At 50.0% G+C, this 14,348-nt stretch overlaps 1 protein-coding gene across 1 annotated transcript in view; it reads left to right on the top strand.

The window, feature by feature from the left end:
- RASL10B (RAS-like family 10 member B) overlaps window positions 1–10,499 on the top strand; it is a 17,334-nt gene extending 6,835 nt beyond the window's left edge. The window contains 2 exon segments of the mRNA XM_015408038.1: window positions 7,611–7,735; window positions 10,229–10,499. Coding sequence (XP_015263524.1) covers window positions 7,611–7,735; window positions 10,229–10,499 — 396 coding nt within the window.
- Window positions 10,500–14,348: the final 3,849 nt, after the last annotated feature.

The raw sequence follows: 14,348 nt of genomic DNA, 5'->3' as shown, positions 1-14,348 counted from the left end.
CTTCTTCTTCTTCTTCTTCTTCTTCTTCTTCTTCTTCTTCTTCTTCTTCTTCTTCTTCTTCATCATCATCATCATCATCATCATCATCATCATCATTGTCAGTGATTATATGTTGGCAGGGGAGAGGGAGCGCTGTCATGCTTGCACCCTCTCCCCCTCTATGCACAGTGATTGAAAGCACAATTGGAACATATGTACTGGGGCTACTCCCCCCATTTGGGGGGCTTTATTTGATCAAACTTGGGCTTGCCATTTGCACGACATGCTTCTAAAATGAAGAAACATGGAAGCAAAAACAGCTAACCGACGGTCATCATCTGGCTTTTATAACAAATGTTTGCTGTGGAGATCCAGGCAGAGCCACGTTTATGTGCAGGTTTGGTTCAGTTTGAACACGAAACCGTGGTTTATTTCAATGATAGCTTGGTTGTAAAAGCAGGATTTGGCTCGGAGACAATCACTTGAATCCTGGTTTGCCTTACTAGACTCTGGTTCAGTGTCCCTGCCTGTTTTGTGGTGAAGGTGACCCTGGAGAACAAGCTGGGTCGTGATGGATCCAGTTGTCCTAAATAAGTAGGGTTGCCAGCTCCGGGTTGGGAAATACCTGGAGATTTCGGGGTGGAACCTGGGGAGGGTGGGGTTTGGGGAGTGGAGGGACCTCAGCAGGGTACAATGCCATACAGTCCACCCTCCAAAGCAGCCATTTTCTCCAGGGGGGCTGATCTCTGTCACCTGGAGATCAGTTGAAATTCCAGGAGCTCTCCATCCATCACCTGGAGGTTGGCAACCCTGTCAATAAACCATCCTCCCAGTTTAAGTGGAAGGATTCCCACGTTCCTCAATGGAGTACTAGGAGAAGGGTAGGATCTACCACAAGATGTCTAAGTTTAGATCTCATATAAAATCATAGTTAAGACACGGTATGGTTCATTAGCTAACTTCTCACTTTAAAAGATAAAGGTAAAGGTTCCCTTGCTCGAAAGCCAGTCGAGTCCGACTCTAGGGTTGCGGTGCTCATCTCTGTTTCAAAGTCGAAGAGCCAGCGCTGTCCGAAGACGTTTCTGTGGTCATGTGGTCGGCATGACTAAACACCAAGGTGCACGGAACGCTGTTACCTTCCCACCGAAGTGGTACCTATTTATCTACTTGCAATTTCTCGCTTTCGAACTGCTAGGGTGGCAGGAGCTGGAACTAGAGACGGGAGCTCCCTCCATCGTGCGGCACCCGGGTCTCGAACTGCTGAACTACCGACCTTCCATAGCCTGCAGTTCATGTATATTCCATGGATTCAGCCTGACTTACAAAATTGTTTCAAAACATAACAAAGGCAAATCAGGGATGACAGCAGACTAGATGAGTTCACAGAGGAGAGTTCCATCAGCTGGTATTAGCAATGGCAGCTAAGTGGAACCTCCATGTTCAGAAGCGGTATATCTCTGAATATCAGAGACTAGTAGGATTGCCAGGCCACAGCCAGCAACCCTGCCCTGGGAGAAACTGAAGGGGACCTGATGCACCAGCATCACACCAGTAGTGACACAGAACATTTCTATAGTTCTACCATAAAGTTTTTGCAGAATACTAGAGCGTCCCCATGTCACTTCTGGATTTGACTGGAAGTGATGCAAGGAAGCTGGTGTGATGCTGGATTGCATGATAAAATTGCAAACTAAAATTGTGTTTAAAAGGGCAGTGATGTTGATTCTCTGTATTGTAACCTGGCCGTGAGAGGAACATCTCTGTGCTGGCTGAAGGTGTCCCAGCGCTGCGGGTCTGCAGGGTGGGGTGTCTCTCTTTCCTTTCCCTCCAAATGGCCAGAAAGGATAGATGGCTGCCTCATCTTCCGGAAGGGAGGAGGATGAAAGCGAAGCTTTGCAAGCAGAGAAGAAAGGTCGGTGGATGAGACAGACGGAAATAGCGGAGGATAAATGATCAACAGAGGCATACGGCAGCAACATGCTGAATTGGGTCCACGCCTCGAGATGTGGTGGGGGAGGGAAGCAGGAGCAGATGGAGGCTGTGAAGGAAGGGAGACGATTCCCTGGCGATGCAGAAACTGTCGGGCTGGTACCTTAAGAAGGTGCCACCCTCCGCATCCAAAAAAGAACCTTACTTTACATCTCTGACCAACCTTTTCTTGCAGACAGCTCAAGGCCACCCCATGCAGGCTGGTGGGTGTGTTTTGCTCACAACAGCCCTGCGAAGTAGGACTGAGAGACAGCAACTTGCCCCAAAGGAGCTTTGTCACTGAGTGGTGATTGGAAATCAGCTCTTGCTGAGACTCAGTCAGCAAACACACTGCTCCTTTCCCTGCATTCCCCTGTTTTATTAGGGTTGCCATCCTCCAGGTTGGGCCTGGAGATCTCCTGGAATTACAGATCAGTTCTGGAGAAAATGGCTGCTTTAGAGGATGGACTGTATGGCATCATAGCCCCACAGAGGTCCCAACCCTCCCCCAACCTTGCTTTTCCCATGCTCCACCCCCAAGTCTCCAGGAATTCCCCAAGTCAGTGCTGGCAACCCTGATTTTTATATTCTTATTGTGTTTAAATTCTATCGATGCAGCAAATCCCTGTCTATCCAATTCCATTTTAATAGTCATGGGTGCCTCAAAGAATTCTGGGGATTGTAGTTTTTTTGGTGTTATGTAATGCAATCTGATTCTCCGGCTCTAAGCAATTGCTGGTATACTGTTTACTACTGGAGGGGGGCCCTAGGAAGTTCACAGGAAAGGCATGAAGACTACAGTCTTCTCCTTCCATCAATTGCTGTACATCGGGTTGCCAACCTCCAGGTGGTATATCAAAATGAGAGCTCACGGGAGATTGTATCAATATATAAAGGAGCTGCGGTGGCTCAAGTGGTTAAGACACTGAACTGCGGGCTGTGGAAGGTCAGTAGTTCAGCAGTTCGAGACCCGAGTGTGCCGCATGACGGCGTGAACTCCCGTCTCTAGTTCCAGCTCCTGCCAACCTAGCAGTTCGAAAGCAAGAAATTGCAAGTAGATAAATAGGTACCACTTTGGTGGGAAGGTAACAGCATTCCATGCGCCTTGGTGTTTAGCCATGCCGGCCACATGACCACAGAAACGTCTTCGGACAGTGCTGGCACCGCAACCCTAGAGTCGGATTCGACTGGCTGTTGAGCAAGGGAACCTTCACCTTTTTAAAGACACTCCATGAATGAATGACGAACAAAAGCAAAAAGATTATATTGTACAAAACAATTCAAAAAAGTTTTAAATCTTTGTTGAAGTTCAACAAACCCTTATATATTCTTAAAACTGTTTGAATTCGCATATCTTAAAGCATCTTCATCATGTTCCATGCTAATTTTCTGCTCAGCCTCTGTCTTTAAGTTTGAACTGCTCCCTTCCGTTTCGTTGTGTCTGAGGAAGTGTGCGTGCACACGGAAGCTCATGCCTTGGATAAAACTTTGTTGGTCTCAAAGGTGCCGCTGGACTCAAACGTTGTTCTGCTGCTTGAGGCCAACACAGCTGCCAACCTGGATCCCCCTTGAAAGCCATCCCAGCTAGGGGCCATCCCTACATCCGGAGCAGTGAGTTCTGCAACTGAATTTTGCATTCTGCAATCCAGGTTTTTCAACCTGGGATGACTGCCACCAGAAAGCGATTATATCTGTAGCAAGGCTTCCCTCGGGGTCAGTGAAGGCAGTTTAAACTCATCTAAGTGGGTATAAATTTTACATTATTGAAATTCGCTCGCGAGCTTCCATCTCTTCCCGCTTTGTCACCGGCAACGAAGGGCCGTTTGGCAGGCGTTCCGGCTCTCCCTCTTTTGCCAAAAGCAATCAAATGTTAACACTTCAAAATGAACTCCTCATTAATACAGCAGACATATGTTCATGGCTGGCTCTTTCCGTACAGTCCGTCTCATCTTGGAGCTGACTATCTGGTTAGATCAAAGTCCCCTCGTTTTAAAAAATAATAATGAAGGAAATGAACACTTATCAATCAAGCTTTGCTGCTTCCCTTCTCGGGGGAACAGTCTGAGGTGAGGAAAGCATTGCGAGCGTTAATAAAAGAGCCCAGTGAAATGCCGATTGGGTTGCCATCTCTGGGTTGGGGAGATCCTGGAGAGGCCGGGGGGGCGCCTCGGGAGGGCAGGGGTTGGGGAGGGAGATCTCGGTGGAATCCTTACCTTGATGGAATGACACACATTCAGACTTTTGAAATCTCAGTACCAGAATAATTGGAATGAATATGGCCATACCTGCGGCCCATCATTTATACCAGCAACACAATTGCAAACATATAAGGATACAACATCTGGTCTCAAAATAAGTATACTAAAGAACCTGTATACATTTGTTTGAATGTGTGTCTATAAAATGTTGTATAGTGACCACTGAGGAAGGCCCTTTGAGGCCGAAACGCGTTTGGTCCTTAGTTGGAAAGTGTTGACCCATCATGTGTATTAATATTTGATAGGTTTTTATTAGTCTGATACTTGAAAAAAAATTTAGCTGGTTAAACTGACCCCAAGGGAGTGATATATAGCCCGTGTCTCTAAGACAGCCCGAGGCAAAGGTGCGGGCAGAGAGGCCCTGTTGTGAGGGCGGGGGTTGTGACAGCACGGATTCTTCCTTTTTGGACAAGCACCTGCAAATCACCGCTTACTCACTATAAGATACGAACAGCATCATGAAGTTAGCCTTGTTTGACAGTGATTGGCTGGCTTGTTCTGATGTCACAATGGCAAGCAGGGGAGGCACCTCAGCCTGTCTTGCAGCCATTGGCTTAGCTTCTGTGACATCACACAAGGGGCAGAGAAGGCGCATAGAAGGGGGCAGGAGAAGACTACGGGCGACTTGGGCCAAGCTGAGCCTCGATGGAACCCTTGACAATGGGCCAGGCTGGGCTATGTGGGAAGTTTGCTTTAACGTCTCATTGAAAGGATGAGTGGAAGCAGCTGTGAAGCTAAAGGAGACAAAACCAGAAGGGGGGGGCTTCCACCTCTGCAAGACACATGGAATCCAGATTGTTCTGCGTTGGGAAACCCCAGCTGTTCACCAAATGTTCCTTCTGAAAATTAAAAATGAAATGAAGCTTTTAACATGGAAGCGCCAGGGACTGTCACAGCTCAGCGCTGCTTTTCCCACTGAGTGAGCAATCAAGAATGTGGAGAGGCCTGGGCTTCTCTGAGGCCACCGAGGCCATCGCAACCCTCTGGCCACCGGCGGGGGGGATGGGTGGGTAGGGTTGCCAGGTCCCGGCTGGGAAACACCGGGAGATTTGGGGGTGGAGCCCGGGGAGGACAGGGGCATCAGTGGGGTACCATGCCATAGAGTCCACCCTCCAAAGCAGCCATTTTCTCCAGGGGGAACTGATCTCTGTAGTTGGGAGGTGAGCTGTCGTTCCGGGGGATCCCCAGGCCCCACCTGGAGGCTGGCATCCCTACAAGAACAGCAGAAGAGACCCACTGAATTAGACCGAAGAACGAGGTAGGCAGGCCTCCTGCTTCCATAGTGGCTACTAGCCAGATGCCCCGAGGAGGTTGCCAAGTGCAGCACACAGAGGCTGAAGCTGCCTCCTATTGCTACCCACCTGAAACTGGCAATCAGAGGTATACTGCCCCTGAACAGGGAGGTTCCGTTTATCCCTTGTGCTTAGAATTGCCAGCCTCCAGGTGGGAGCTGGAGATCTCCTGGGATTACAACGGATCTCCAGGCAACAGACATCAGGAGCCAGTGTTCCCTCTAAGCTGAGTGAGTGTGAGCCAGCTCACAGTTTTTTAGCCTCCGGCTCACACATTTCTGTCTTCGCTCAGGAGGGATGGCTCCGGAGCAAACTAATTGATGCGGCAGCCCAATCGCTCACTCACAACTTTAATGCCAGCAGCTCACAAAGTAGAATTGTTGCCCACAGGACTCCACAGCTTAGAGGGAGCATTGATTAGGACCCCTGGAGAAAATGGCTCCTTTGGAAGCTGGACTCGGTGGCGTAATGCCCCACTGAGGTCCGTCTCTGCTCCAAGCCCTGCCCTTCTTAGCCTCTACCCCGATAGAGTTGCCAACCTCCAGCTGGTGACTGGAGATCTCCAACTCTTACAGCTTCTTTCCAGGTGTTAGGTATCAGTTCACCTGGGGAAAAATGGCCACTTTGGAAGGTGGACTCTGGCATTCTACCCCACTGAAGTCCCTCCCCTCCCCAAACCCCTCCCTCCTCAGGCTCCACCCCAAAAATCTCCAGGTATCTCCCAATTGGGAGTTGGCAACCCTCCTATGATAGACCCGTCTTCCAAGAATCCATCTTAACCCCCCTTTGAGAGCCATCTGGGTGGTCTTCACTGCATTTTGTGATCTCCTAGCATTCCACTCCTTTCAGAGATTCTAAATCCTGCCAGGCCCTTTTAAAATCTGGAGTTTATCCAGCCGTTGCTAAGTCTGTTCTACTGAAGTTTCCTTGTTTTTTAAAATTGTGTTGTTATTGAAGATATTTTGGGTTGCAGCGCACTTTGGAAACCAGGGTTAAGACGGGCAGTCTGTCAGCGGGACCATAAAGCTGTCCTTTTAAAAATAAATGGAAGTCAGAGACTTCGTGTAGCCTCATACCTAAGAGACTGAGCCGTCAGTCCTCAGTCTCACTTCTGTCTCTGCCTTTGTCTGATACTTTTATACCCTGCTTTTCTTACTGCTGTTGTGGTTTCAGTCACAGATTTATTATTTGTCTTGGAGTTTTAAACATTATTTCAATAACTGTTTTTAAATATTATTTTTCTCGTGGTTGAGAGTGTGGGTTGAAAATAATTCTGAGAAATAACTAAGTGGACTTGGGGACCTTATTCTCTTTCTTTCTGAGCCCTGCCTTTGCACTCCAGTGTGATGGTAATCCTGACCTGCCTTGCAGGGTTGTTGTAATGACTGACCCGAGATACTGTATGTGGAGTGGGTTGAATAACCGCAAGGCAGGATTTCGGAGTCTTGGGGAGCTCCTGTAGGACGGGGCAATTCCTTGACCTTGTCTCCACTGATCTGAGATGCCTTAGGGGAGGGAATGCACTGTCCTGGATAGTATTTGGAAGAGTGACCCCCAAGGAATACCAGGGTTGTGACCAGTGTTCCCTCTAAGCTGAGTTAGTATGTGCTAGCTCACAGTTCTTTAGCCTCCACAGATTTTTGTCTTAGCTCAGGCAAGAGGGCTCCAGAGCAAACTAATTTATGCAGCAGCCAAATCGCTCGCTCACAACTTGAATGCCAGTAGCTCACAAAGTAGGATGTTTGCTCACAAGACTCCACAGCTTAGGGGAGCATTGGTGGTGACATGGAGGCAGGCACCTCTGGACATCTCTTGCCTTGAAAACCACACAGGGTTGCCATAAGTCATCTGTGACTGGACGGCAAAAATATGGGGGAAGGGAGGGACCTCCCTCTGCACAAATCACAGTGTGTTCTAAATTTGGTGGACAATAAATCCCACCACCTCTAGAAGAGGCAGGGGTGCCTCTTTGCCTTCTGGGCACTGAATGCCTTGCTGAACGGGAGTGCAATCTCTCCTCGGACCGAGCTCGCGGTGGGTGGGCGGGGTGACACCATGGGGAGCTGTGATCGGCGTGTTCCCTGATCCGTCCCTCTTTCTGTCTGTCTTGCAGGAGTGGGCGGACGTGTGCTGCCGAGGCCTTCGGAGTGTTCATGCCTACATCTTGGTCTATGACATCTGTTGTTTTGACAGCTTTGAGTATGTCAAAACCATTAGGCAGCAGATCCTAGAAACGAGGTAAAAAAAAAAATCCCTCGTCCTGTCCTGGGCCCGACTGGAGAAAGGGAACGAGGGAGGGGTGCAGATATTTATTGTCAGAGCTCCTGGATGTACACCCTGGGCCATTCATAGGTACTTTGTTCCTGGATAGGTTAATAACAGGTGGAAAGCCTTGCTGGGTCAGAACAAATGTCCCTCTCATTCAGCATCCTTTCCCTGTGAATGGTCACCTAGATGGTTCCAGATAGTGCACAAGCAGGGTCTGAAGACAACAGCCCTCTCTCCCCTGGCTTGTGCCCCAGAATTTGGTTCTCTGCAGTAGACTGCATCTGTACATGGTGGGTCCCAGGGCTCTTTTTGTAGAAAAAGCCCAGCAGGAACTCATTAGCATAATAGGCCACACCCAACAGCAGAAACCCATTAGCCTATTAGGCCACACCCCCTGACAGCACAGCTCCTTAGCACATTAGGCCGCACCCCCATGTTATCAGGTCTGGTCATCCAGCCACACCCACCTTTATCTTCTTATTCTGTTTACCTTGTCTGTTGTCAAAACCCAGGACTTTTTTGGTAGCAGGAACTCCTTTGCATGTTAGGCCACACACCCCTAATGTAGCCAATCCTAATGACTTTCTGCTGTTGGGTGTGGCCTATTATGCTAATGAGTTCCTGCCGGGCGTGGCCAACTCGGGAGCCAGCCGGAACTCCGTTCCTGTGCGTTCCTGCCCGTTCCTGCCCAAAAATAGCCCTGGGTGTAATCCCAAATATAAGAAGAGTCTAGCTCAGGTATCCCCAACATTTTTTTTAACCCTGTGGGCACCTTTGGACTTCTGGCACAGTGTGGTGGGTGCAGCCACAAAAGGGCTGGCACAAGAAAGCTGCTGCAGGAGGCGGAGCCAGCCACAAACTGGCTGCCACAGCAAAGGTCCTTGTGCTGTGGTGGCAGCTGCTGCCAAAGCAGTGTTCTTAAAAATCGGCACATCCATTCAAATCAGAATCTTCGCTGGCCAGCAGGCCCACTTGGCCCCGCCCATTTTCTAGAGACACTTGGCAGCCACACTGTGATGCCCACTAGGGTTGCCAGGTCCTTTTCTTCTGCCAGCAGGGGGGGGGGGAGCTTCCTGGGAGTGGGGGAGCAGGGCGACATCGCCACATGTAACATCCCTGATGTGACGATGTCACGTGGAAGTGATGTCATCACTCCGGGGTCATTGCACGACAACATCTGGTATTTGGGGCAAAGCTCTATGAGTTTTGCCCAAAATACCAGAGTGTCGTTACACGATGTCCCCGGCATGATGTCATCGTGTGATGTCATTACCTGGCCCTGGCTGTTGGGGGATGGGCTTCCCCAGCCAGCCCACTGAAGCTTTTCATGGCACAGAGGTCAATAACGTCACCATCTGGTAAATAACATGTAAAGCAAGGGCCATGGCTGAGTCATCGAACATCTGCTTGGGGCACAAAAGGTCCCAGGTTCAGTCCCAGGCATCTCCAGTTAAAAGGATCAGGTGATAGGTAATATGAAAGAATTCCCCCAAAGACCCCACAGAACTACTGCCGGTTAGAGTAAATAAGACTGACTTTAATAGGCCGGTGGTCAGACTCAGTAGTTTCATGTACTCATAGTTTGGAGAAGGAGCTTTGGCTCAATGGTGGAACATCTGATTTCCAGCCACAAGGTCCCAGGTTCAACCCACAGTGTCTCCGGTTAAATATGATCAGGTAGCAGGTGATAAGAAAGATCTCTCCTGGAGAATGGCTGCCAGTCAGAGTAGGCAATGCTGAGCAGTCAATAGACCAAGGGTCTGAATCCATATAAGGTCGCTTCCTGTGTGTTTAGGAGCTTTCCCACCCAGATGTGGCCACTTTTCCCAGCATGGAAGTTGTGTCCGGCTATCATGGCTGATATTCTGAGGGTTGCTAGCACATTAGCCTTGGTAGCAGAATGAGGGTAATCAGGGCTTCTTTTGTAGAAAAAGCCCAGCAGGAACTCGGTAGCGTAATAGGCCACACCCCCATGCCTTCCCCTGGCTTGCCCAGGCGCCCCCCTGGCCCGCCCGCCTCGTAGTCGCCGGGGGGGGGGGTCTTCCCTCTGTAGCTACGCATGAAGAGGTTTTGGCTGTAGTGGGCGTGGCCAACTCTGGAACCAGCCGGAACTCCGTTCCTGTGAGTTCCTGCCCAAGAATAGCCCTGAGGGTAACTCTCATTGACCTAGTTCCTCCCTCGGTCCCCCTCCCTCTACCACCTAGGTTTGCCAACCTCTAGGTGGGGCCTGGAGACCTCCCAGAATCACAACTGCTCTCCCGACAACAGAGACAGGATCTCGTGACCGATCTCCAGACAGCTCCCCTGGAGAAAACAGCTGTGGCACTATACCCCGCTGAGGTCCCTCCCCAAGCCCTGCCGTGCCTTCCCCAGGCTCTGCTCCCAAATCTCCAGGAACTTCCCAACCCAGAATTTGGCAGTCCTACTATACCACCCCTTGACCTCCTCCGTCTTTCTCGGCAGGGTCATCGGCACCTCTGACACGCCCATCATTATCGTGGGGAACAAGCGGGACCTTCAGAAAGGCCGGGTCATCCCGCGCTGGAACGTCTCCAACCTGGTGAAGAAGACCTGGAAATGCGGCTACATCGAGTGCTCAGCCAAGTACAACTGGCACATCCTCCTGCTCTTCAGTGAACTCCTCAAGAGCGTGGGCTGTGCCCGTTGCAAGCATGTCCACACCACCATCCGCTTCCAGGGGGCCCTGCGAAGGAACCGATGTACCATTATGTGAAGTTTTGACACACGCCCTGCTGCCCTGCCGGGACCTGGACAGGAACTGACCTCCACACACATGTACAGGAACTCTCCTTGGATTTAGGTGGGGCAGGGGAAAGGGGTCACAAGCAACTCTTATTTCTCTGTTTCTGGCTTCCCCTGGCCTGCCCTGATCTCTTGGAAGCCACGCGGGATGTTTTTTCGTTTGGGTTCCTTGTTGGAGCTTCACGTTGAAATCAGTTTGGATCTCCTGAAATGCCTTCCCTGTTCCGGATTGCCAACTGAGAGATGGGGTTATCTTCCGATGGAGCAGAGGATGCTGGGAGTTGGTTAATGATGGGAAAGGAGGGGAAACTGCCCGTCAGACGGGGAGATGCGCTTGAGAAATACAGGAAGGAAATCTGGTCAGGTCAACTGTCCCTGCTGTTTGGAGAAGCCGGAATCCTGCCGCTCCTGGCTCAGTTGCATCTCTGGGATCCGACTGTTAAGGAACGAGTGAGAGATGGGGGGGGGAATGGGAGAGTGCAGGGGGCTTCTGAGGGATGCAGCAACAGAGATGACCTCGGAGAGGGTCGGAGGGGTGTGGCGAAGGCAGGAAGAAACTAACAAGGGCAAAGCATGCATGATACCTCAGGGCACAGAAGTACAGGATTCGTGAGAGAACTGAAAACGGCATTTGCTGTACTTCCCAATACATTCACACGGAGGCTCTATAGAGGGCTGTTTCACACGTTAGGAGCATCAAACCGAGGTTGGCTAATGTGGGCTCATCTACAACATTTAAATGTTTTTTTTTAACTTTTCCAAAACAGCCTCTCAGATTGCTTTCTCAAGACAAAAGGAGAGGGAAATTTTAACCCTAGCCCTTTAATTAATTGTTGTACTAGTATGTTTTCCACAGAAGGAGTAAAATCGGGGGGGGGGGGGAGCAACACTACCCCAGTGTGGTGTAGTGGTTAAGAGCAGCGGACTCTAATCTGGGAGAACCGGGTTTGATTCCCCACTCCTCCTTCTCCTCCTCCACATGAAGCCAGCTGGGTGACCTTGGGTCAGTCACAGTTCTCTCAGAGCTGTTCTCTCAAGAGCAGTTCTCTCAGAACTCTCTCAGCCCCACCTACCTCACAAGGTGCCTGTTGTGGGGAGAGGAAGGGAGAGGCGATTGTGAGCCACTTTGAGACTTCTTAGGGTAAAGAAAAGCAGCATGTAAGAACCAACTCTTCTTTCTAGTGAGGAAAGGGCGGGGGGGGGGAGAGTTAAGGTTTCCATCTCTTTCTCTCCCTCTCTTCCTCCATGCTCCTCTTCCCCTTGACAAAGTGATCTTAGTGGTTAAATCTGTAAAAGAAAAGAAAAAGAATCAAAATAAATGTGGTGGGAAACGGTAATGTGTAGCTGAGCCCTCTGGTTGCGCATGCCAGATGGAACTGCAGCCGGTCCTGGCTCCGTGGTCAGGGTTCACGCACATGTGTACATGTGACATGTTCAAGGCACACGCAAAACACTTCTGATGTACAGCAAAAAGCCATCCGGTGCTAAGGGACCCCAGGACTATGCTGTTATTACCTGATCCGTCTTTGCCAATGCAGGAGATCCTCTAACGGGTGGGGAAAGACTAGGGTCACCAGCTTAGGGTTGGGAAATACCTGGAGGTTTTCGGGGTGGAGCTTGGGGAGGGTGGGGTTTGGGGAGGGGAGGGGCCTCATCAGGGTATGATGGCCACAGACTCCACCCTCCAAAGCAGCCATTTTCTTCAGGGGAACTGATCTCGGTCTTCCAGAGATCAGTTGTAATGCAGGAGATCTCCAGGTGCCACCTGGGGGTTGGCAACCCTAGGAAAGACACACACACACACACACACCGGTTTTGTTGTGTGTGTGTTTTAAAAAAAAAAAAAAAAAGTTGCATCACACACTTTCCAAGGTTTTGGTTTGGTTATTTAAGTGGATGCTGATAACCTGCTCTATCCGAAGGAATCAGGGCAGGAAAAGATATTTATCTGACAGATTTCTGACCCATATGCTGTACTGGTTCACAGTTCAAGGCGGCTAGTGACGCCGTCGTCATAACATTTTTTTTTAAAGAAACCAATTAAATGGCTACTTTATGCCAGACTACTAAGCCCCTTAAAACAGCAGCCAGCAAGTCACACAATAGAATGACACAAAAAGCCTTACAAATCTGTTTAAGCGGCAGCCGAGTCAGTAAAGGGTTAAGAGAGCAGGAACTTCAGTTTTAAAAATCTGAGCCAACGATGTCGTAAGACATAAAGCCAGCATGGTACAGGGGTTAGACTTATACGCCTAGGATGGGGTTGAACTGGGTTCAAATCCCCACTCCACTGTGGAACTCACTGAGTGACTAGACCAGTCATTCTCTCTTGGCCTAACCTACCTCAAAGGGTTGTTGTTGTGAGGTTAAAGGAGGCGAGGGGAGGAGAGACTAGTGTCCCCTCTGGAAAGGCAGCATAACAGTGAAAGACAGATAAGATACAGAGGTAAGCCAAACACAGGCTAGAAGAGATGCCTCTGAACTTGTCCAAAAGTGCATATTAGCCAGATGGATGCAGAGTGGGTTTTCCGTGACTGGGGAAACGCCTGTGATGATGTCCCGTCTTTCGCGTAAATCGTTTCAAAGGATAGCTGTGTTGGTCTGCAGTAGAACAGACAGATTCAAATCCAGTAGCGCCTAAGAGACCAACAAGAGTTTAGGGGTACAAGTTTTCAAGAATCAAAGTTCCCCTCATCGGGCACAAATCAGGTCTCTGACGAAGGCAGCTTTGATTCTCAAAAGCCAGCTTGATGAAGTGGGTAGGAGCGCGGACTCTAATCTGGGAGAACCGGGTTTGATTCCCCACTCCTCCACTCGCACCTGGCTGGATGACCTTGGGCAAGCCATAGTTCTGATAAGAGCTGTTCTTGAAAAAGAGCAGTTTGTGTCAGAGTTCTCTCAGCCCCACCTACCTCACAGGGTGTCTGTTATGGGGACGGGAAGGGAAAGGGGTTTGTAAGTCGCTCTGAGACTCCTTTGGGTAGTGAAGGGCGGGGTAGGAATCCAATCTTCTCCTCCTCCTCTTCTTCTTCCCTGGAAATCTTGGTCTCTAAGGTGCTCCAAGACTCGTATCTAGCTCTCTTAAGAAGGCATTAAGACGGAACACTGACGCTGAAGTCGTCCGCAGAGTTATGCTTTTCTAAGTCCACTGAAGTCAATGGGCTGAAAATGATGTAAGTCTAGTTAGGACTGCCCTGTGAATGCTGGAATGGACTCTATGGAAATACTACTGCATGAAAGTTGATGCATGGAAAAAATGAACCCTCCCTCTGGGGTGTTACCTGCAAATGTCACCCTTTGACTTTACAGTCGCCAGGGGGTCTCCATGCACGTGGGATGCAGGCAGAGTTGCAAGTCCTCCCTGGCCACTGGCAGGGGATGGAGGGTAAGGTTGCCAGATCCAAGCTAGGAAAACTCCTGGAGATTTGGGAATGAAGCCTGTGGAGGACAGGGACCTTAGTGGGGTACAGTGCCATAGAGTCCACCCTCCAGGGGAACTGATCTCTGTAGTCTGGAGATGAGCTGTAATTCCAGGGAATCTCCAGGTCTCACCTGGAGGCTGGCATCCCTAGATGCAGGCCGTATTAGGTAGTCATTGCTGTCTGTCGAGGGGTTTTGCAGTACTAAATTGGGGGGTTGCACAGTGTGTTTAAGACCCAAACCACCTCCGCTCTTGTTAAACACTGACAAAATATCTCACCTTGGCTTGGGGAGGGAAGAAGTGCTTGCTGGCGACCTTGCTGTCTGTGAGGGGAACCAATCAGGGCGCATGTTGGCCTCTAGGGGCGGGGCTGCTGTGTTCCGCATGATCACCAAGCCC

This window comes from Gekko japonicus, unplaced genomic scaffold (genome assembly GCF_001447785.1).
Source record: "Gekko japonicus isolate JY-2015 unplaced genomic scaffold, Gekko_japonicus_V1.1 scaffold1, whole genome shotgun sequence".
NCBI lineage: Eukaryota > Metazoa > Chordata > Lepidosauria > Squamata > Gekkonidae > Gekko > Gekko japonicus.
The sequence above is the reverse complement of the archived record's forward strand: the minus strand, read 5'-3'. Positions and strand labels throughout refer to the sequence as shown.